Source organism: Ranitomeya variabilis, chromosome 4 (assembly GCF_051348905.1).
Source record: "Ranitomeya variabilis isolate aRanVar5 chromosome 4, aRanVar5.hap1, whole genome shotgun sequence".
Classification (NCBI taxonomy): domain Eukaryota; kingdom Metazoa; phylum Chordata; class Amphibia; order Anura; family Dendrobatidae; genus Ranitomeya; species Ranitomeya variabilis.
The window spans coordinates 50,736,434-50,761,016 of NC_135235.1; the positions used below are offsets into that span (position 1 = coordinate 50,736,434).

General features: G+C 44.4%; 1 protein-coding gene across 1 annotated transcript in view; it reads left to right on the forward strand.

The window, feature by feature from the left end:
- Positions 1-24,583, forward strand: part of LOC143769708 (alpha-2-macroglobulin-like protein 1) — a 271,438-nt gene that overhangs the window by 214,109 nt on the left and 32,746 nt on the right. Inside the window, exons 29-32 of the mRNA XM_077258494.1 lie at positions 18,069-18,220; positions 18,644-18,859; positions 18,992-19,119; positions 20,663-20,753. Coding sequence (XP_077114609.1) covers positions 18,069-18,220; positions 18,644-18,859; positions 18,992-19,119; positions 20,663-20,753 — 587 coding nt within the window. The remainder of the gene's footprint in view (positions 1-18,068; positions 18,221-18,643; positions 18,860-18,991; positions 19,120-20,662; positions 20,754-24,583) is intronic.

Here is a 24,583-nt window from a genome sequence, read left to right on the forward strand (position 1 = left end):
TTTCATATGACACTTTAAGTCCCATTTCTCAGCCAATGAAGGTGCACGTAGAGTGTGGGCAGCGTGATGACATAGGTCTCGGTCCCCACCATCTTAGAGAAGGGCAGGGCAGTGATTGGCTTGCTTTCTGCGGCATCACAGGGGCTATAAAGGGGCGTGCATCTTATTTTTGCCGATTGCAGCATAGAGAGAGTTTGCTGCAGCTTCGTCAGAAGCAGGGATAATGTTAGGGAGGAAAGATTAACCCCCAAACCACTTGTGCTGTAGCGATTTCCACTGTCCAACACCACCTTTTTTTTGCAGGGAAAGTGGAGGCTAGATTTCTGTGCATCAGCTCTGTAGCTTATAAGGTTCCCTGATAGCTGCGTTGCAGTGTGTACGCCGCTGTGCAAACCAACTGCTTTTTTAAAAGCAAAAATCCTGTTGCTCTTTCCTTTCTGCAAAGTTCTCTTGTTTATTTGTCCATACTTTTGTGTGCAGCAGTCCTTTTTATTGCTGGCTGCCATACTTGTCCTGACTGAGATCATTGTAGGGAGATTGTTATTGTAGTACAGTCCCTTTTTTTTTAAATATATCTGCCAGCCACAGTCTGCCACTGAAACTGTGTAGTGTAATACAGTGGGCCTTGTTTTTTTCTGCTGTCTCCCACACATAAAAAGGGAGATTTGTACTGCCACAAAGTGCATCTTCATCAGTCCTGTTTGTGGCATATCTGCCAGCCACTTTCTGCCACTCAAACTGTGTAGTGTAATACAGTGGGCCTTGTTTTTTTCTGCTGTCTCCCACACATAAAAAGGGAGATTTATACTGCCACAAAGTGCATCTGCGTCAGTCCTGTTTGTGGCATATCTGCCAGCCACTGTCTGCCACTGAAACTGTGTAGTGTAATACAGTGGGCCTGGTTTTTTTCTGCTGTCTCCCACACATAAAAAGGGAGATTTATACTGCCACAAAATGCATCTGCGTCAGTCCTGTTTCTGGCATATCTGCCAGCCACTTTCTGCCACTCAAACTGTGCAGTGTAATACAGTGGTCCTGGTTTTTTTCTGCTGTCTCCCACACATAAAAAGGGAGATTTATACTGCCACTAAGTGCATCTGCGTCAGTCCTGTTTGTGGCATATCTGCCAGCCACTGTCTGCCACTCAAACGGTGTAGTGTAATACAGTGGGCCTGGTTTTTTTCTGCTGTCTCCCACACATAAAAAGCGAGATTTATACTGCCACAAAGTGCATCTGTGTCAGTCCTGTTTGTGGCATATCTGCTAGCCACTTTCTGCCACTCAAACTGTGTAGTGTAATACAGTGGTCCCGGTTTTTTTCTGCTGTCTCCCACACATAAAAAGGGAGAATTAAACTGCCACAAAGTGCATCAGCTCAGTCCTGTTTGTGGCATATCTGCCAGCCACTTTCTGCCACTCAAACTGTGTAGTGTAATACAGTGGGCCTAATTTTTTCTGCTGTCTCCCACACATAAAAAGGGAGATTTATACTGCTACTAAGTGCATCTGCGTCTGTTCTGTTTGGCGTGTATCTGCCAGTCACTTTCCGCCACTTATACTGTGTAGTGTAATACAGTGGGCCTGAATTTTGCAGCAGTCTCCCACACATATAGAAAGGGAGATTTAAATTCACAACAAGTTTACATACACCTTCTACCTTGTTTTACAGTTCCATATAACGGTTGTTAGTTTGGTTACATTTTACCAAGAATGAGGAAGTCTGGTGGAAGATGTCGTAGCCGTGGTCGGTCATTGCCAGCTGGTAATGATGGTGGTGTGGTGGAGCATCTGGTGGTAGTGGGAAAAGCAAAATAGCACCTAAGGCTCAAGTTGTTGAGTCAGCATCATCGTCTGGCCACACAAGGCCTCGAAGGCTCCCTTTCCTGGGAGTAGGAAAACCGCTTTTAAAGCCGCAGCAGCTGGAAAAAGTTTTGGCTTTCCTTGCTGACTCAGCCTCTAGCTCTTTCGCCTCTTCCGAAAGTTCCAAATGTAAAAGCAGCGAGTCGTCAGTGGATGCTCAGTCAGGAACAAGTCGCTTCCTTGTGTCCTTCACCCAAAGCAAAAGTGACGGATGCGGCAGGCGACGCTACAATTTACTCCATGGAGCTCTTTACACATACAGTGCCAGGGTTAGAAAGGGAAATAGTTCAAAGCCCATTACAAGATGAATCGAACATGGAGTGCACAGATGCACAGCCACAGCTAGATTATTATGCTGTTCCATTGACCCAGATCACAACATTGCCCTCGCAGTGTACTGAGCCAGAATCTGACCCTGATGAGACTATGGTGCCCCGTCCCGAATGCTATAGTACCTTACACAGTGACACAGAGGAAGGTGCACAGGACATTGAAGAGGAGGTGATAGATGACCCAGTTATTGACCCCGATTGGCAGCCATTGGGGGAACAGGGTGCCGCTGGCAGTAGCTCTGAAGCGGAGGAGGATGAGCCGTAGCAGGTACCAACATCGCAACAGCTTTCATCTGGCAGGCCCGTATCTGGCCAAAAACGTGTGTCCAAACCAAAAACAGTTGTAGGACAGCATGGCCATCCGGTAACAGTAGCACAGCGTGCAATGCCTGAAAAGGTATTCGATAGTAGGAAGAGTGCAGTCTGGCAATTTTTTAACCAAGATCCGAATGATCAGTGCAAAGTTATCTGTAAGAAATGCTCAAGGACCTTTAGCAGAGGGCAGAATGTGAAAAATTTAAATACAATGTGCATGCGTAGACATTTATCCAGCATGCACTTGCAAGCCTGGACTAACTACCAAACGTCCCGTAACGTTGGTGCACCCGCTCAGAATGAAGCTAGTCAGCAATGCTACATTGCTTCTCTCACTGAAAGCCGACCGGTTATGACACCACCAGTAACAAATGTGGAGGTATTGTCGCAAAGCCAAAGCAGTCAGGGAATCACAAGTTTCTTGGTTGTAAACACTGTAGGTAGGCCCACATCAAGAATAGCATCACCAAGCCTCTCTCAATCTGCCATGTCCACCACCACCCCCGCTACTTCCACCATATGCAGCTCTCCAGTCCAGCTCAGCCTACAAGAGACTCTTGATAGGAAAAGAAAGTACTCTTCCTCTCATCCACGTACACAGGGTTTGAACGGCTACATTGCCCGACTAATCTCGTTAGAGATGATGCCCTACCAGTTGGTTGAAAGCGAAGCGTTCAAAGCCCTGATGGCCTACGCAGCACCACGCTATGACCAACCCAGTCAACACTTCTTTGCGAGAAAAGCCAACCCATCACTCCACGAACATGTCAAAGAATGCATTATCCATGGACTGAGGCATTCGGTCAGTAGAAAGGCGCACAACACAACTGATGCATGGACCTGTAGGCATGGCCAGGGACGTTACATGTCCATCATGGCACACTGGGTTAATGTGATGGATGCAGGGTCCACAGGGGACAGCCATAGTGGCACAGTTCTGCCTAGCCCACGGTCTGGGAAACAGTTGGCTGTAGGCGTTTGCACCTCCTCCTCCTCCAGAATCGAAAGCTCATCCACATAGCTCAGTCACATGAACACTCCATCCGCAGCTGCCAGTGTTGCACCCGTGGTGTCCCATTGTGGAACAGCTTGTGGTAAGCGTCAGCAGGCTGTGTTGGAAATAATAATAATAATATTATTTTTATATAGCACTAACATATTACGCAGCGCTTTACAGTTTGTACACATTATCATCGCTGTCCCTGATGGAGCTCACAATCTAAATTCCCTATCAGTATGTCTTTGGAATGTGGGAGGAAACCGGAGTGCCCAGAGGAAACCCACACAAACACGGAGAGAACATACAAACTCTTTTGCAGATGTTGTCCAAGGGGGGATTAGAACCCAGGACTCCTGCGCTGCAAGGCTGCTGTGCTAACCACTGCGCCACCATGCTGCCCAATGAAATGAAATGTTTGGGCGACAACAGACACACCGTGGAAGTTCTGGCTGAGTTCTTGCAGCAAGAAACTCATTCATGGCTGGGCAGTGTACATCTTGAGGCAGGCAAGGTAGTCAGTGATAACGGAAGGAATTTTAGGGCTGCCATAGCAGCTGAAATGAAACACATACCTTGCCTGGCTCACACCTTGAACCTTGTGGTGCAGTGCTTCCTCAAGAATTACCCTGATTTACCAGCCCTGCTCCTGAAGGTGCGCAGACTTTGCTCGCACATCCGCCGGTCACCCGTACACTCTAGCCATATGCTTAACCATCAGCGATCGCTGAATCTTCACCAGCACTGCCTAATAATAGACGTTGCAACAAGGTGGAGCTCTACACTGCACATGCTTCAGAGGCTGTGCGAACAGAGGTGTGCTGTCATGTATTTGTGGGAGGATACACATACACGGGCAGGCAGTTGGATGGCAGACATGGAGTTGTCTGCTGTGCAGTGGTCGAAGCTCCAAGACCTCTGTTAAGTCCTTCAGTGTTTTGAGGAATGCACACGGCTGGTCAGTGCAGACGATGCCATCATAAGCATGAGCATCTCACTAATGCGTCTGCTGATACAAAGTTTGACGCACATCAAGGAGCAGGCGTCTGCGGCCGAGGAGGAGGGAAGCCTTGATGACAGTCAGCCATTGTCTGGTCAGGGAATTCTCCGGAACGAGGTGGCGGATGAAGAGGAGGAGGAGGAGGAGGATGTTGGGGCTGAATATCTATGGGAGGAGGATGCTTCTCAGGGGGCAATAGAAACTGGTGGCATTGCAAGGTCAGGTACAGGGTTTTTGCGGTCCACAAGTGAGGTAGATTTTCAAGAAAGTGCTCCTCAACCCAGCACAAGCAGTGAATTGTCACCTGGAACTTTGGCCCAAATGGCAGAGTATGCCTTGCGTATCCTAAAACGGGACCCCCGCATTATTAAAATGATGACCGATGATGATTACTGGTTGGCCTGCCTCCTGGATCCACGATACAAAGGCAAATTACAAAATATCATGCCACATGAGAACCTTGAGCAAATATTGGCTACCAAACAAGCAATTCTTGTAGACCGTTTGGTTCAGGCATTCCCAACACACAGCGGCGCTGATAGTTCTCGCACGAGCTGTTGGGGGCAACATGGCAGATGTGCTAGAGGTGCACAAAGCCGAAGTGGCATTGGACAGAGGGGATTTCTCACCAGGTTGTGGAGTGATTTCGCAATGACCGCAGACACGGCAGGTACTGCTGCATCGATTCAAAGTGACAGGAGACAGCATTTGTCCAGTATGGTTACCAACTATTTTTCCGCCAATATCGATGTTCTCCCTCACAGGTCATTCCCCTTTGATTACTGGGCATTAGTGTTGAGCATTCCGATACCGCAAGTATCGGGTATCGGCCGATACTTGCGGGTATCGGAATTCCGATACCGAGATCCGATACTTTTGTGGTATCGGGTATCGGTATCGAAACAACATTAATGTAAAAATGTGTAAAAGAAAGAATTAAAATAAAAAATATTGCTATACTCACCTCTCCGACGCAGCCTGCACCTTACCGAGGGAAGCGGCAGCGTTCTTTGTTTAAAATTTGCACTTTTCTTTCCTTACGTGAGGTCCCGGCTTGTGATTGGTTGCGTGCCGCCCATGTGACTGCAACGCAACCAATCACAGCAAGCCGTGACGTAATTTCAGGTCATTCAGTATTTTAAAATTACGCTCCAGCTTTGTGATTGGTTGCGTCGCAGTCACATGGGCGACGCAACCAATCACAGCAAGCCGTGATGTAATTTCAGGTCCTTAAGGATTTTAAAATTACGTCCCGGCTTTGTGATTGGTTGCGCCGCAGTCACATGGGCGACGCAACCAATCACAAGCCGTGACGTCACGGGAGGCTGGACACGCGCGCATTTTAAAATGCGCGCGTGTCCAGCCTCCCGTGATGTCCCGGCTTGTGATTGGTTGCGTCGCTGTCAACCAATCACAAGCCGGGAGGCTGGACACGCGCGAATTTTAAAATGCGCGCGAGTCCAGCCTCCCGTGACGTCCCGGCTTGTGATTGGTTGCGTCGCTGTCAACCAATCACAAGCCGGGAAGCCATTTTAAAATGCGCGCGTGTCCAGCCTCCCGGCTTGTGATTGGTTGACAGCGACGCAACCAATCACAAGCCGAGACGTCACGGGAGGCTGGACTCGCGCGCATTTTAAAATTCGCGCGTGTCCAGCCTCCCGGCTTGTGATTGGTTGACAGCGACGCAACCAATCACAAGCCGGGACGTCACGGGAGGCTGGACACGCGCGCATTTTAAAATGGCTTCCCGGCTTGTGATTGGTTGACAGCGACGCAACCAATCACAAGCCGGGACGTCACGGGAGGCTGGACCCGCGCGCATTTTAAAATTCGCGCGTGTCCAGCCTCCCGGCTTGTGATTGGTTGACAGCGACGCAACCAATCACAAGCCGGGACGTCACGGGAGGCTGGACACGCGCGCATTTTAAAATGGCTTCCCGGCTTGTGATTGGTTGACAGCGACGCAACCAATCACAAGCCGGGACGTCACGGGAGGCTGGACTCGCGCGCATTTTAAAATTCGCGCGTGTCCAGCCTCCCGGCTTGTGATTGGTTGACAGCGACGCAACCAATCACAAGCCGGGACGTCACGGGAGGCTGGACACGCGCGCATTTTAAAATGCGCGCGTGTCCAACCTCCCGTGACGTCACGGCTTGTGATTGGTTGCGTCGCCCATGTGACTGCGGCGCAACCAATCACAAAGCCGGGACGTAATTTTAAAATCCTTAAGGACCTGAAATTACGTCACGGCTTGCTGTGATTGGTTGCGTCGCCCATGTGACTGCGACGCAACCAATCACAAAGCTGGAGCGTAATTTTAAAATACTGAATGACCTGAAATTACGTCACGGCTTGCTGTGATTGGTTGCGTTGCGGTCACATGGGCGGCACGCAACCAATCACAAGCCGGGACCTCACGTAAGGAAAGAAAAGCGCGAATTTTAAACAAAGAACGCTGCCGCTTCCCTCGGTAAGGTGCAGGCTGCGTCGGAGAGGTGAGTATAGCAATATTTTTTATTTTAATTCTTTATTTTACACATTAATATGGATCCCAGGGCCTGAAGGAGAGTTTCCTCTCCTTCAGACCCTGGGAACCATCAGGAATACCGTCCGATACTTGAGTCCCATTGACTTGTATTGGTATCGGGTATCGGTATCGGATTGGATCCGATACTTTGCCGGTATCGGCCGATACTTTCCGATACCGATACTTTCAAGTATCGGACGGTATCGCTCAACACTACTGGGCATGTAAACTAGACACCTGGCCCGAATTGGCAGAATATGCATTACAGGAGCTCTCTTGCCCAGCTGCTAGTGTGCTCTCAGAAAGAGTCTTCAGTGCTGCTGGTTCAATACTGACCGAAAAAATGACACGTCTGGCTCCCCGAAATGTTGATGATCTAACCTTCATTAAAATGAACCAATCATGGATTTCAAATTATTTTGCCCCACCTTCCCCTGCTGACACGTAGCTTGCCAGAAAAATTTCTTGTTTTTGGCCTCTTCTTACTGACTGCTCCAATTCCGCCATTTGCAGGTGCCGAATGTCCAGCATAGGCCATTTGTATACCTCCCTAAATAGGCTAACTCCCCCCACAGGGCTGTGTTCACAACAGGGTGCAAGCACCCGTGCAAGTGCCGTTTGCCTGGACAGGTGGGTGTGCCCACTCTAGGGCCACGGCACTGGCACAGGGTCCCTCATAGTACAATGAAGTGTCTCTGACTGTGGTGGTGCACAACCAACGTCAGACACACCGTCGTAATATGAGGGGCCCTGGGCCAGTACCGCCGCCCACGAGAGAGTATTCCTCCCCAGCTCGAACTGTGCTCTAACACTTGCAAAACTTACCTCTCCCTGCCCCACCACTGTGTAGTCTGTGCTGTTAAATCCTTAAATGGCACTGCCATAACAAATTTGTTGAAATGTTAGATGATAGTAAAAAAATACAGGGGCCGTGGCCTCCATTTAGACCCCTTAATACTTTGCGCTAACTACCCCTGTCTGCAACTCTGCAGAGGAGCCCACCCCTGTACCTAGCTATGCCACCAGTTTAGTTATGACCAATTCCTTGGCTGACATTTAGCCCATTTTAGTAATTTGGCCTACTAACTTTGTCAGCCACTTCTAACAGTTGACCCCCGCTTAACAAAGCTATGCCACCTCTGTACTACTGTTACCGATTGTGAACTGCATGTAGCCTACTTACTTATTTGTGCCTAGTAACTGTGTCAGCCTCTCCTAACTGTTGTCCTCCCACACTGAAACAAGCTAGGCTGCCTGGTTAGTCCTGCTAGCAGTTTTAAACTGCATTTAGACACCTTTTTTTAGGTTAGGCCTCTGTCTGTCTGTCTCTCTGTCTTCGCCACATATTACAACTGTCCCCCTCTGAAACAAGCTAGGCCGCCTGCTTAGTCCTGCTAGCAGTTTTGAACTGCATTTAGACACCTTTTTTATAGATTAGGCCTCTGTCTGTCTGTCTGTCAGTCTTCGTCACACATTACAACTGTCCCCCCCCCTGAAACAAGCTAGGCCGCCTGGTTCGTCCTGCTAGCAGTTTTGACCTGCATTTAGCCACCTTCTTTTATGTTAGGCCTCTGTCTGTGTCTGCCTGCTCCACACATTACAACTGTCCCCCCCTGAAATCAGCTAGGCCGCCTGGTTAGTCCTGCTATCAGTTTCGAACTGCATTTAGACACCTTTTTTTAGGTAAGGCCTCTGTCTGTCTGTCTGTCGGCGCAACACATTACAACTGTCCCCCCCTCTGAAACAAGCTAGGCCGCCTGCTTAGTCCTGCTAGCAGTTTTGAACTGCATTTAGACACCTTTTTATAGGTTAGGCCTCTGTCTGTCTGTCTATCTGTCTTCGCCACACATTACAACTGTCCCCCCCCCTGAAACAAGCTAGACCGCCTGGTTCATCCTGCTAGCAGTTTTGACCTGCATTTAGCTACCTTCTTTTATGTTAGGCCTCTGTCTGTGTCTGTCTGCTCCACACATTACAACTGTCCCCCCCTGAAACCAGCTAGGCCGCCTGGTTAGTCCTGCTATCAGTTTGGAACTGCATTTAGACACATTTTTCTAGGTTAGGCCTCTGTCTGTCTGTCTGTTTGTCCTAACATTACAACTGTCCCCCCCCTGAAACAAGCTAGGCCGCCTGGTTAGTCCTGCTATCAGTTTTGAACTGCATTTAGCCACCTTTTCTTAGGTTAGGTCTCTGTCTGTCCGTCTGTCCCAGCATTACAACTGCCCCCCCTGAAACAAGCTAGGCCACCTGGTTAGTCCTACTATCAGTTTTGAACTGCATTTAGCCACCTTTTTTTAGGTTAGGCCCCTGTCTGTCTGTCTGTCTGTCCCAACATTACAACTGTCCCCCCCTGAAACAAGCTTGGCAGCCTGGTTAGTCCTGCTAGCAGTTTCGAACCGCATTTAGACACTTTTTTTAGGTTAGGCCTCTGTCTGTCTGTCTGTCTGAGCCACTTATTACAGTAGTCCTCCGCTTAACCCAGCTATGCCGCCTGTGTACTCCTGTTACCAATTTGGAACTGCATTCAGCCAACTGTTTTATTTTATGACTACTCAGTTTGTCTGAGCCACTTATTACAGTTGTCCTCCTCCTTCCCTGAACCTAGCTATGCCGCCTGTGTACTCCTCTTACCAATCTAGAACAGCATTTAGCCAATTTATTTATTTTGTCCTAGTAACTGTGTCAGACTCTCACAACAGTTGTCCTCCACCGCTGAACCCGGCAAGGCCGCCTGTGTACTCCTCTTACCAATTGTGAACTGTATATAGCCTTCTTTTTTATTTTACGCCTACTCAGTGTGTCAGAGCCACTAATTACACTTGTCCTCCACCACTGAACCACGCTATGCCGACAGTGTACTCCTATTACAAATATTGAACTGCAATTTGCCACCTTTTTTAATTGTAGGCCTACTCTGTCTGTCTGAGCCACTTATTACAGTTGTCCTCCGCTGAACAAAGCTATGCTGCCTGTGTACTCCACTGACCAATTTTGAACTGCATTTTGCCTACTTTCTTATTTTTGCCTACTAACTGTGTCTGCCTCCCATTACAGTTGTCCTCCGCTCAACAAAGCTGAGCCTCAGTTTTCATCCGATGTCAGATATTAAACTGCATTTGGCCTACTTGTTTGATTGGGCCCTAGTAACGGTGTCTGCTGCTCATTGGTGTTCTCCTCCACTGAATATAGCTGAGCTTCAATCTTCAGGCTTTCGGCCTATAGGAATTTTTAAACTGCATTTGGCCTACCAGTTTGGTTGGGCCCTAGTAACGGTGTCTGCTGCTCCTTGGTGTTCTCCTCCACTGAATATAGCAGAGCTTCAATCTTCAGGCTATATGAGATATTACACTGCATTTGGCCTACTTGTTTGGTTTGGCCTATTAACGGTGTCTGCCGCTGCTTGGTGTTCCCCTCCACTGAACACAGCTGAGCTTCAATTTTCGGGCTATATCAGATATTACACTGCATTTGACCTACTTGTTTGGTTGGGCCCTAGTAACGGTGTCTGCTGCTCCTTGGTGTTCTCCTCCACTGAATATAGCTGAGCTTCAATCTTGAGGCTTTCTGCCTAAAGGAATTTTTAAACTGCATTTGGCCTACTAGTTTGGTTGGGCCCTAGTAACGGTGTCTGCTGCTCCTTGGTGTTCTCCTCCACTGAACACAGCTGAGCTTCAATTTTCGGGCTATATCAGATATTACACTGCACTTGACCTACTTGTTTGGTTGGGCCCTAGTAACGGTGTCTGCTGCTCCTTGGTGTTCTCCTCCACTGAATATAGCTGAGCGTCAATCTTAAGGCTTTCGGCCTAAAGGAATTTTTAAAATGCATTTGACCTACTAGTTTGGTTGGGCCGTATGTTGTGAATTCTGCTTTTGGGCTCCCTCCGGTGGTTGTAGGTGGTAATGCAGTTGTCCCTGAGTTGCAGTCCTGGGCAGGTGTATCTGCTGATTGCAGTTCTGACTGGGGTATTTAGGCGTGCAGGATTCATTAGTCCTTGCCAGTTGTCCATTGTTTTTGGAGGTGTTGGTCCTTGCTTGGTTCCTCTGCCTTGCTACCAAATTCAGTAAAGATAAGTGTCTGGTTTATGTTTCTTTGGCACACATGCTGTGTGCTTAATAATTTAGTGCTATTCATTGTTTTTTTGGCCAGCTTAGATTGCGTCAGTATCTTCTCAGTCTTGTTGGATTCTCTGGAGCTGCAGATATACATTCCATGTCTTTAGTTAGATTGTGGAACTTTTTGTATTATCTGCTGGGGATGTTTTTGGAAGGTTTTTAATACTGACTGCTTAGTATTCTGTCCTATCTTTCCCTATTTAGCTAGAGTGGCCTCTTTTGCTGAACTCTGTTTTTCTGCCTGCATGTGTCCTTCCTCTCCTACTCACAGTCAATATTCGTGGGGGGCTGCCTATCCTTTGGGGTTCTGCTCTGAGGCAAGATAGTATTCCTATTTCTATCTATAGAGGTATTTAGTCCTCCGGCTGTGTCGAGGTGTCTAGGGTTTGTTAGGCACACCCCACGGCTACTTCTAGTTGCGGTGTTAGTTCAGGGTTTGCGGTCAGTACAGGTTCCACCTACTCCAGAGAAAGTTCCATGCGGCTCCAAAGTCACCGGATCATAACAGCCCTAGTAACGGTGTCTGCTGCTCCTTGGTGTTCTCCTCCACTGAATATAGCAGAGCTTCAATCTTCAGGCTATATCAGATATTACACTGCATTTGACCTACTTGTTTGGTTGGGCCCTAGTAACGGTGCCTGCTGCTCCTTGGTGTTCTCCTCCACTGAATATAGCTGAGCTTCAATCTTGAGGCTTTCTGCCTAAAGGAATTTTTAAACTGCATTTGGCCTACTAGTTTGGTTGGGCCCTAGTAATGGTGTCTGCCGCTCATTGCTTTTTTCCTCCACTGAGCAAAGCTGAGCTTCATTCTTCAGGCTTTCGGCCTATATCAGATATTAAACGGCATTTGGCCTAATAGTTTGGTTGGGCCCTAGTAACGGTGTCTGCTGCTCCTTGGTGTTCTCCTCCACTGAACAAAGCTGAGCTTCAATATTCAGGCTTTCGGCCTATAGGAATTTTTAAAATTTATTTGACCTACTAGTTTGGTTGGGCCCTAGTAACGGTGTCTGCCGCTGCTTGATTTTCTTCTCCACTGAACAAAGCTGAGCTTCAATCTTCAGGCTTTCGGCCTAAAGGAATTTTTAAACTGCATTTGGCCTACTAGTTTGGTTGGGCCCTAGTAATGGTGTCTGCTGCTCCTTGGTGTTCTCCTCCACTGAATATAGCTGAGCTTCATTCTTCAGGCTTTCAGCCTATAGGAATTTTTAAACTGCATTTGGCCTACTAGTTTGGTTGGGCCCTAGTAACGGTGCCTGCTGCTCCTTGGTGTTCTCCTCCACTGAATATAGCTGAGCTTCAATCTTGAGGCTTTCTGCCTAAAGGAATTTTTAAACTGCATTTGGCCTACTAGTTTGGTTGGGCCCTAGTAACGGTGTCTGTTTCTCCTTGGTGTTCTCCTCCACTGAATATAGCTGAGCTTCAATCTTCAGGCTTTCAGCCTATAGGAATTTTTAAACTGCATTTAGCCTACTTTATTCTTTGGGCCTATATCTGTGTTTCCTCCTCATCCTGCCCATTGCCCAGCCACTGCTAGATGAGTCTGCTGGTACAATTATCCAGAGTCTACTACATTCCCCTTGCACTCTACACAGCCAGTATCTGACCCTGCTGAAAGTCTTGCTCCCCTTCCCGCATACTATACCACCTTACACGGGGACAAAGGGGAAGGTGCAGATGACAGTGCAGGTTCTTTCATCAGGTGGGGGGGCATACTCGTTGGTGACGTCACTGGCACAGGGCCCCTCATAGTAAGCAAAAGTGTCTCTGCCGGTGGGAGGTGCCCCCGCCGTCAAACACACTGCCATACTTTGAGGGGCCCTGTGCCAGTGCCAATGCGAACAAGTGGGCCCCCCCTGCTTGCTCAGGATCACAGCACTTGCAAAGTTTTAATACTTACCTCTCCCGGCTCCACCGCCATGACGTAGTCCGCGTTTTCTGGGCCCACAAAAAACTTGAGCCAGCCCTACCCCCCTCCCCACAACTTTAGCCAAATGACCCCCAATTTTCAATGACTAAATGTTATTATAAGGTAAATTAAGATTCACAAGCTTAAGTGACAAGTATTGATGTTTTTGACATTTAAATGGGCACTGTAGGTGTTTTCCTGTCCTCCACTCACTGCCGACTTTGATTCCCCATCGACTTGCATTGGGTTTCGTGTTTCGGTCGATCCCCGACTTTTCGCGATAATCGGTCGATTTCACTCGACTCGACTTTTGACAAAGTCGGGTTTCGCGAAACCCGACTCGATCCTAAAAAATTAAAGGTCGCTCAACCCTACCAATAACTCCTGGTTCCCAACATCATACTGTAGTTCCTCTCAGCAGAAGAAAACTTCCGGGAGAAAAAGGCACATGGTCTTAAGTTGGTCAAAGCAACGGGTCCCTGAGACAACACCGCCCCTACTCCCACTTCTCATGCGTCCACCTCTGCAATGAATGGTTTCGATGGATCGGGCTGAACTAATACAGGAGCAGACATAAAACACTTTTTTAATGTAATAAATGGCTCAACTGCCAAGGATAACCAAACTTTGAGATCAGCCCCCTTGCCAGTGAGATTGGTGAGTGGCTTGACTACCTGAGAAAACCCCTTGATGAATTTCCGGTAATAATTGGCAAAACCCTGAAAATGCTGCAACCCCTTGAGGTCTCTGGGTTTCACCCAATCAACAATGGCCTGTACGTTTCCGGGATCCATCCGAAACCCATTCGCAGAAAGGATGATCCCCAGAAAAGAAAGCTCCTGGACACAAAACAAACATTTCTCTGGTTTAGCGAACAAAGAATTTCCCCGTAACCTGTGAAGAACAGCACGTAAATGACCAATGTGAGATTCCTTGTCAGGCAAGAAAACAAGGATATCATACAGGTATACAACCATAAAGCGCCCGATAAAATCAGAAAAAACATCATTTATGGAGTTCTGAAACACCGCGGCCACGTTTGTGAGACCAAAGGGCATGAACAAATTTTCAAACAGGCCCTCGGAGGTGAGAAATGACGTTTACCACTCATCCCCGTCCTGAATACGGATAAGGTTATATGCTCCCCTAAGATCGAGTTTGGAAAACCACTTAGCCCCAGACAATTGATTATAGAGATCAGGACTGAGTGGGAGAGGGTAGGTATTTCTCACTGTAATTTTATTTAGTTCCCGGAAATCGAGGCATGGACGTAAACCACCATCTTTTTTCTTGACAATAAAAAATCCTGCGGCCACAGGTGAGACAGAGGGATGGATGTGACCTTTGCGTAGACTATCAGAGATATTGTTTTTCATAGCAGTACGTTCCGGGCCAGAAAGATTGTACAAACGGGCTTTGGGCAATTTAGAACCCGGAATAAGATTGATGGTACAATCATAAGGACGATGGGGTGGTAAGAACTCTACCTCTTTTTCGGAGAACACATCCCCTAAGTCCTTTAGGTACTCCAGAATACCCTCTGGACTAATAGCAGACACAAACACAGCAGAAAGACAACCATTGGAACAATTAGGACCCCATTTAACAATATCATGAGATCCCCAGTCTATAACAGGATTATGCCTCTGCAACCAGGGGAACCCCAACACCAGTCCCGCAGGAAGATTATTCATAACATAACATGAAATTCGTTCCTGGTGCAAGGAACCCACCTTGAGGAGGAACTCCTCAGAGAAAAATTTAAGGACATTTTTAGCCAACGGTGTCTTATCAATGGCAGCGATATGGATGGGAGTCTCTAGCCTAACAGTCCCTAACTTTAACTTGGATACCAGACTATAGTCAATGAAGTTCATAGAAGATCCACAGTCCACAAACGCTGAAGTGGATGCAAAAACACCTCAATAACACAGTTCCACCTCTAGCAAAACTATTTGAAATGACGAAAATGGTACCTGAGAGTCTGGATGACCTCCTAGACCACAACCCAGACTCGACAGCTTGTTACTCGATGAACAAGAGGGGAAGTCTTTCTTCCAATGTCCCGGATCTCCACAATAAAAACATAATTTCCCCTCACGTCGCCGTTTCCTCTCCTTCTCCTTGAAATTGATGGCACCAACTTCCATAGTCTGTTGTGAATTAGACTTTTTTTGGCTCCCTCTTGTGGTTACTAGTTATATGACTCTGGGATTTCCTTCCCTCAGTTTGCACCCAGCTGGGTCGTTACTTCAGGGGTGTTGCTATATAAACCTCCTGGAACCTTAGTCCAGTGCCTGGCATCGGTGTTATCAGACACATTCTGTTTGCTCCTGTTTGCTGGTCCTGGTTCGTGCAAAATTAAGCTAAGTCTTGCTTCTTTGTTTTTTGGGTTATTTGTTTGCTATCATTTTTGTCCAGCTTGTACTAAATGTGATTCCTGACCTTGCTGGAAGCTCTAGGGGGCTGGTGTTCTCCCCCCGGGCCGTTAGACGGTTCGGGGGTTCTTGAATTTCCAGTGTGGATATTTTTGATAGGATTTTTTTTGCTGACCATATAAGTTATCTTTCTATATTCTGCTATTAGCTAGTGGGCCTCTCTTTGCTAAATACCTAGCTCATTCTTATGATTGTCTTTTCCTCTTACCTCACCGTTATTATTTGTGGGGGGCTTCTATCCAACTTTTGGGGTATTTCCTCTGGAGGCAAGAAAGGTCTTTCTTTTCCCTTCTAGGGGTAGTTAGCTCTCCGGCTGGCGCGAGACGTCTAGGATCAACGTAGGAACGTTCCCCGGTTGCTGGTATTTGTGGTGCTAGGATTAGTTATATGGTCAGCTTAGTTACCACTGCCCTATGAGCTGGTTTTCTGTATTTACAGACTTAGCATTATTCCTGAGACCCTCTGCCATTGGGGTCATAACAATAGTCTCCTTGAATTACATAACCTCAGACTTGGCAGGCAAAACAGGAATCTCACACTGGATAATTCTTCTCTCCCGTAAACTCCGGTCCATACAAATGGCCTGTGTCATGGCCTCTACCAGGGAACTGGGTGGCGTATGATGGGCCAGCACGTCCTTGAGATGATCAGAAAGTCCTCTCTCAAACAGGCATCTCAGAACAGACTCACCCCAAGACACCTCAATGGACCACCACCTAAACTCAGAACAATACTGTTCAGCAGTGAGTTCATTCTGGGAGAGACTCATGATCATGTCCTCTGCAACCCTGACCCAGTATGGTTCATCATAAATAAGTCCCAAAGCCTCAAAGAATCTACCCACAGACACACATTCAGGGGCAGAAGCAGGTAAAGAGAAAGCTCATGATTGAGGTCCCTCCCGCAGTAAGGAAATAATTATCCCCAGCCGCTGACTCTCATCTCCAGAAGATCGAGGTATAAGAAAAAAAAAAAGCTTGCAACTCTCCTTAAAAGTATGAAATCTCTCCCTCTCCCCAGAGAAGGTATCTGGGAGTTTGACAGTATGTTCAGGAGAGTGCAAAGAGACATCAACTGTGTCATAGTGCTTACAGTCAGTCTGCAATGATTTAACTGTGTCAGAAAGCTCCCTTTGCAGGTGGTTATGAAACGGTGACAAGGCCCTCTATTCCACAAACAGGTCTTGTATCATAACTGTCAAACTGTCCATTTGATCTGCCAAGATACGGAGCGGATCCATAGCAAACAGAGCAGAGAAAAAAAATTCAGAAATCCCTTTAAATGTAGTGGGTCAGCTATAATGTCATGCAGCTGCAGTGCAGTACAGCACAACCTCCACCAGGGGAGCTTGATAGGGAAGCGAGACTGCACACACTGAGCAGCAGAACAGATGCCACCTAGTGGCAAGAGAGTAGTCAGAAAAGCCGAGTCAGAGCACAAGATAGCACGACAGTACAAAAAGGATTTAAACAGAAAGGATAGTCAGGACATAGCAAGAGATCAGTAAGCCAGGACAGGCAACATACGGTACAATAGGGACAAATCGAAACCGAGTCAATAGCCAAGCCAGGAGGTCAGAATCAGAGAATCAAGCAGAACAGACAAACGCTGGGAAAGGGCAAACAGAGGGAGATAACAGACACAGGACAAGTCAGGGTTCACGGCAGGACAAACCAAGGGCTTCCAGAGTTAGGTTCACAAGCCGAAGACAGAACTATAGCTGACACTGCCAGCAAGATTCATGGGGGCTAAATAGCAAACCTGAACCCAGAATAAGGCAGAGCAAAGTTAACTCTTGACATGATCCGTCCAAAAAAGGGCAGACACTAATAAACCCTGGAACGGATCATGACACAAGCAAGTTATTCAAACACAGACCTGCAGTTACCGTAATTGTCAACATTTTATTTTGCAATTTTTTTAAAGAAAAACCAAGCCCTTTCCCCAAAATTGCAAAATAGGAAATGTTAGGTTTGTACGTGTCCAAAAAGTCAGTATTGAATTAATTCTCTCATCTGTTTTGGTCATTATCAAAACTACAGCTTTACCTCCAGCTGGCTTGAATCTAAATACAGGTTGTATTCAAGATAGTGTTCTCAGAAATGTATGTTGCAAGCATGTCAGTGTATACAGTTCACAGGTAACAATGATTTAATATGCTGTTACCATTAGAATTCTGTTACCAGCTATCTGTACATAGAGACAGCAGTGAATACACACAACGTGGCCCCGTTATAAAAATTAAAGTTGATACATAAATGTAGGAAAATAGCAACAAATTAAGTAAAAAAAAAACGAAAAATAAATGAAAAGTGTAAAAGAAATTAATACAATTTTACCTGATATAAAAAGTGCACACCTCCTTAAACTAACATATTCCAATTTTGATACAAAAGTAATTTTGAATAGTTAGTCGACGCAACCCAAACATGTTTTTTAGGGTAACTTGTGTAAGCCCCAACATGCAGGACTGTATCTGCTGAAATATAGCTACTAAAAAATTAAAATAAAGTAAATTATTGATTTTTAGCTACTACTCTCATAATTATAAACGTTCTATGAATTCTGAAAAATAGGTGAAGACGGAGATGTTGAGACGGCCTCATATGTTGTTCTGACTTTGCTTTCTGATAAGATAACAACCAACAAGAATCTGGAAGACGGTGTGGATATCATCCGTTGGATGGTGAAACAGCAAAATCCATGGGGCGGCTTCGCTTCTTCTCAGGTTACCATTTTTTTTAGAATTGTTCTTTTTTTCTTGCAGCCGACACAATCATATATAGAAAATTTTTACTGCATTTTCAGCATGGGACATTCTTGGACTAATCTTTTATGTCTTCCTTTAGACATCTCTCCTGAAAGCGTAATAAGTGAAATAACAAATTTAATCTATTAAATAACTGTTGTCTGAAGGCTTCTTTGATCGGCCTACTCTTATTTTTTCCCAAGCTACCCATCATATACATGTTAAAATCCAATTTTTAAACTCCTTCTTTTCCCCAAAATCTTTCAAGGGATAGGAACTCTAGTGTGTTCACTGGCTTATCCCAGTGTGCACATTAAGTTACTGTTGAAATTTTGGCTAAATTTTTTTTTAAAAAAAATTTCAAATATTGTCTTTTTCTTTATTTTGCACTTGGTTCTGTAGGACACAACCATTGCTCTCCAAGCTTTGGCTCAATATGCCAAAGCCATCTACCGCAAAAAGGGGGATTCAACAATAACAATTCGTTCAAAGTCTGGATTCGCACAGGACATCCATGTAGACAAAAGCAACAGTCTTTCTGTACAAAAGGTTGACCTTCCAGAAATCCCTGGAGAATATAGTGTCAGTGCTAAAGGCGAAGGATTTGTCTACTTACAGGTAGAAATTACTAATTAGTATTCCACCAATATTAAACTACCAAAATCTGAAATCAATATTGTTGGAAAGACAGCTAATGATGGTTTCCTCCCAAAATGTTTAATTCTTGATATTTTAACCATTTATTCACAGTCACATTTACATTGCAATGTTCTGCCTGAGGAAAGTGAAAAAGGATACTTTTCTTTCAATGTGAGCACGGAGCCGTCTCACTGGACTTATGCATCTAAGAAAGAGTTTAATGTCCATGTGGACGTTCGGTAAGTTGAAAGATGCCCGGAATTAGTTGCCAGTACACAAAATGGTAATGTGACAATGTCTCTTATCTATACAAGCTCCTCAGCCAAAAAATACAGAAATTTACAATAAAACGTAAGTCATTATTTAAAGGGCTTTATCCACCGACCACCACACATAATTAATATTGGCATGTCATTAGGATAGGTCATTAGTTTTTGATTAGTACAGTGACCCACATTATACCCTGAATTAAGGTCCTGCAGCATTAGTTAAGTCAATGTAGCGCAAGTTCATACACTTGAACCACTTCAATTGCTTCTCAAGATTGACGTAAGTTCCTGAAAGTAGACCTCTAATGATAATATTGTTATAGTCAGTGGTGTAACTCGAAACTTGTGGGTCACAATGTAAAATCTCCAACAAGGCCCCCATTTTTTACGCATCTTTAAAAATATGTGGCATCTCTTGTGAGCCAAAGACATCTGTTGGACATCTCTAGGCTTGTATGAAAAGCAGGATGTGATTATTTGATTAAAAATTAACTTTTAATAAACTTGTTAAAATAGAGAGCCCGAAATAAGCACACATAAAGGACAAACAGTATATCACCTTTCAAGAAGGGAAATGCCAAAATATAGAAAAACCAATCAACCGAACTGCTAAAGACCTCACAATCATGAGATTCCTATAAACAGGACTGCCGCTCACCTCAAGATGTACGGTCCTAGACCTCCTGGCAGTACGGAATAATATCAACTTTCACCTCAAAAATCATTTAGCCAAACAAAAAATAGATTAAACCACATATGTCCTATAGGTAAACAACTATTGCTGGCTAAATAAAATAACTACTTAAATAATACGTGAAAGAATAGCAGAAAGATCTCACCCTGTTGTCATAATGGGTAAGATAATAACCGTTTTTTATATATATATCTGGTGTTGTAACTGGGGAGATGGCACATGCTCGTCCATACTAATCCCCCTTCACTCCATATCACCAGTATCTATGCTAGCCCCCAGAAAAGAGTAGATACGAAAAAGGTATACTTCCCTACGCATTTAGTTTCCTTATACTTATCAGGGGAAGGTTCCTGTATCCCTCCATCTGAGTGGGAGGTTCATCCGGCAAAACGGGGTGCTATGACATCTCTAGGCTCCATGGTCCGGGTGCGATTCCAGCCCCTACACCCACTATAGTTATGTCCCTAGTTATAGCTCATCCTAGCGATATTCCATAACATTACATGATGACAATACTCCTTTAATGGGTTTGTAATCGAAACTATAAACATTATACAGGAGGTCCCCTCTGTAGACCAGAGAAGGTAAAAGCAGCTCCTGCCATCATGAGCTCACCTTATCCATGCTTTATATACTTACATGACTGCTGCCTAATACTACAGTAATACCTCCCCTTCGGTCACTAGACCTTCCCACAAAGGTATTGTCCACTAAGAAATTAAAACTAAAGCAACCTGTTATCCTAGAGGCTCTTTTGACTTTTCTTCGTTCCATTCTTATTGTGTGTATAAAACAACTTTTTCTTTCTAATCTCCTTAGGTATTTAGGAAAACGAGAAAACACCAATATGGCGCTGATTATAGTGACGATGGTTTCTGGATATGTTCCCGATAGAGAAAGTGTGAATAAGGTGAGAAGCCTGACGGGGGATTTAGTTGGTTGTGAAGTAGTGAAATGAATATGTAATAATAATCTTTGTTATAGCATGTATAAAATATTGGTCCTACGTGCAGAAACTCATTCAATTAGATTCCAGTTTTATTTTTATTTTTTGGGTCAAGACTTGGCATATAATAAGTCATCCAAATGATTGTAGGGGGCATCACAGTTACATATCAAAAGCTCTTAAACACTTTAGATAGCTGTCGGCCTATAGATAACTCTCCCAACCCGTCCATACACAGGGGGAAAGCTTGTCTCCTGAGTTCTCTGTAGGAGAGCCACCACAAAAATGATGCTGAAATTTAGGAGAATGGATCCTTCTCTCCCCTAACATCATCTGCTGAGGGAGAGTTGGGAGGACAACATTAACATTAGAAAGTTGGCCGAACCTCCCAACACTGGAGGGTTTGGCCTATTTGCCTTCAATGTGTATGAGGGCTTTAAGTCTCCTTGGTACAAGAGAAATGTGAAAAATGTTGTGTTTATCAAGAGTGGTAATAGATGTGAAATGAATCCTGTTATCAATCAATACTTCTGTAGATAGGAGCCAATATCTTCCTGCTGGCAATGTCTTAGCTTGCACTATGGAAGACACAATCTCGATTCACAAAAATATTCTACTGTTGGTTGGTAGTAAGGATCTTAACCCCATGAATGACTTTCTTTAATAATTCTCACTAGAAGACGAGAAGTGTTGCCAAAATTATCAGAGAAAATAGCGCATGATAGAACGTCAGAGTTTGAGAAAATGAAGCATTTTAGAAAAAGAAAGCAGTTGTACGAGGTCAGGAAAAAAGCTCTATTTTTCTACATCTACAGGATGTACCTAAAATTGCAGCAACATTTACAAATATATTTTACTAATCTTAGATACTATAACATATTTAAGGAAGAAAAGTAATACTGCTACCACATTTAAAGGATAACAACATTTTATAAAAAAAATCTAATTTTACTTATTGAAAGGTTAACTTAGGAAGCATTCTAACACTAAGCAAAAGTTCAGAATTTCTGTATAACTACTTTATGTACAAACTTATGTTGTTGGGCACTTTGATGCAAAAACGCTATAAAATTGCTGCTATTTTACTTTAAAATGTTGCAAAACGTAATAATAATTCTGTATCACAAAATGTTAGAAAAAGTTTTGAAGAATTTTTAATTGCTATTAGAGATGAGCAATAGATTGGATGTGATTCGCATTTGTGTCGAATTTTGGCAAAAAATCACTGGTTCCAGAGAATTCAAACAATTTATGTTTCGATTTGTGTGAATACAATAAATCCCCACCACTATTTTACAGAATGCAGACAATTACAGCATCCATATATCTTGGGCAGATTTAGCCTCGGGCTCACAGTGGGTCAGCTTCCCTATAATATCTTGTAGCTATTACATCACATGGTATGGCACAGCCAATTAGAAGGAACAATCATAGCCAGTATAAAAGCCAAGACAAGAATGCACAGCAGCGGCCACTTTGGAGTCAATATGAATAGTGAGAAGACATGACAGCCCACAGTTTAGAAATAGAATTAGGGAAAGAAGCCCCCAAACTACATACAATACAGATTGTGTTTAACAGAGAATAAAGCTTACCATTTATTAACCTGGAAGTAAGTTTACTACCTTTGTTGCCATGCATATAGATTTTTTGCCTACATCGTGCAAACATTTTGCCAGTAGAAATGTTTAGTACATCTTTAAGTCGCCCACACAGAGAACAGAGGTCAGCTAGTGACCGTTCAGACCTATCCTTTTTATGGAGCCTTTCCATCAGACCAATTTGATGTAGAAGAGAAGAGATTTCCTTGTCTCTCTCTCGTTTAATGTGGGCGCTCAATGCTATTAGTTCACCCCTAAGGACTGCTTTGTGAGTTATCCAAATAATGGGGTTAGTGCCATCTTTCAATATATTTTCTTTAAAAAATCTAGTGATAGAAATTTTTAATTGGGATACATGGTTCTTGTTGTCTAGAAGGGAGTAATTTAGTCTCCACGTCGGAGCAGCTCGTGGAAGAGAGGTGATGTGTAATTTTAGAAAGATAGGTGCATGGTCTGATATTGTGATAGAATCTATTGACGTGTCTTCAATTAGCGATATAGATGAAGATTGCAGCAGTATGTAATCTAGCCTTTGGTAGGAATTATGTGGCGTTGAAAAAAAGTAAAGTCTTTTGTAGTAGGATGCAAGAGTCTCCATGGGTCAATCAGATTTAATGAGGTTAGGTTATGTGAGATATTTTTCCTCTCCTTTAATGGTATGGAGGACTTGCCATTTTATGTATCGAGATGTGGATTTAATTTTGAATTAAGATCTTCCCCCAAAACCAATAGTCCCTCTTTAAACAAGGCCAGTGTGTCTAGAGTCGCAGATAACCAACGCGCTTGTCCCTTGTTAGGTGCATACAGGTTCCCAAATGTAATCATGGTATTGGCTAGAAGACCTTTCACAAAGATATATCTTCCTTCTACATCTGCTAGGGAGTCTTTTAGAGTGATAGGTAACCCTTTTTTAAATGCGATACTAACACCCTTCGTAGCTGAGGAAAAGCAGCTGTTGAACCATGTAGGATAGCGAGAAAATGAGGTGTTAGGGGCTCTGCCTTCCTTAAAATGTGTTTCTTGGAGAAGAAGAATCTGTGCACCACTTTTCCGAAGTAATGTGAGTATTTGACTATGCTTTGCAGGAATGTTAATACTTTTTACATTGAATGGGGCAACGGTGACCGAGTCTCCCTGATTCCCTTCAGCCATTGGTATGGGGAACAGAAGGTCTTAACGAAAAAAGTGTACACCTGGGAAAGAATAACAAGTTAATTAAGATGGAACTATATACATAAACGTTCTCATCTTTGGCAGGGGGGGATTGAAAACCCTAACATTAAAGATGAGACATAATTGACATAATTCAGCAATCAAAGCAGATGAAACAGGATAAACAACCTGACAAAAAACTAGAAAAATATATAGAAATTCTCATGAGAATTTGAGCTCAACAAAAATTGTCCTCTTCCTCTTACACCCACAGGTTTATCAACGTTGGTAAACATAACAAGTATTTATGGGATGGCACCATAAATAGGAGGTCTCAAGAGCTCTGTTTAAATCTGAAGAACTGCAATAAATCCTCTACAAACAGTAGAACTCTATGAGTTCAGGTCTGACAAACCCAAAAAGAAGAAACCATGAGTAACTCGTTAGCTGTCTTTTGAATGAGTTCTTCTTAACCTTTGGGAGGCAGATTTCCTCTTTGTGTACCACTCCTGTTGCTTGTCAAGTTTCGGAATGCCCAGCCCAATATCTATAGGCATCCAGGAAGGGACTTGAATCGGATTGATTTGCAATAGCTCCCAAGAGTTTTCCAAATCCTCCGGGGTTCGAATGGTTATCTGGCGGCCATCTTTGGTGATTCTGATACAAAATGGAAAGAGCCATTTAAATCTTAGCCCCTTGGCCACTAATATTTCTGTCAGCGGTTTCAAGATTCTTCTCTTGGATAGAGTAGAGGGAGAGATTTGAAAGTTCATGTCCCCGTACATTAATGGAGATTTCTCTCTAGCTCCCGCCAAGATTGTTGCTGTGTCAAGGTAACTAAGGAGGCTGCAGATTATTCTCCCAGGGGGTTCAGAGACTTTAGGTTTCGGTCTGAGTGCTCTGTGGACTCTTTCAATTATTATAGTATCTGCTCTGTCCTGACTCAAAGTGGTGGAAAAAATTTCTTTGAAGACTTTATTAAGAGATTCTGGAGCAAAGGACTCTGGAATACCCCTGAGTCTTAAATTTTTCCTCCTACTT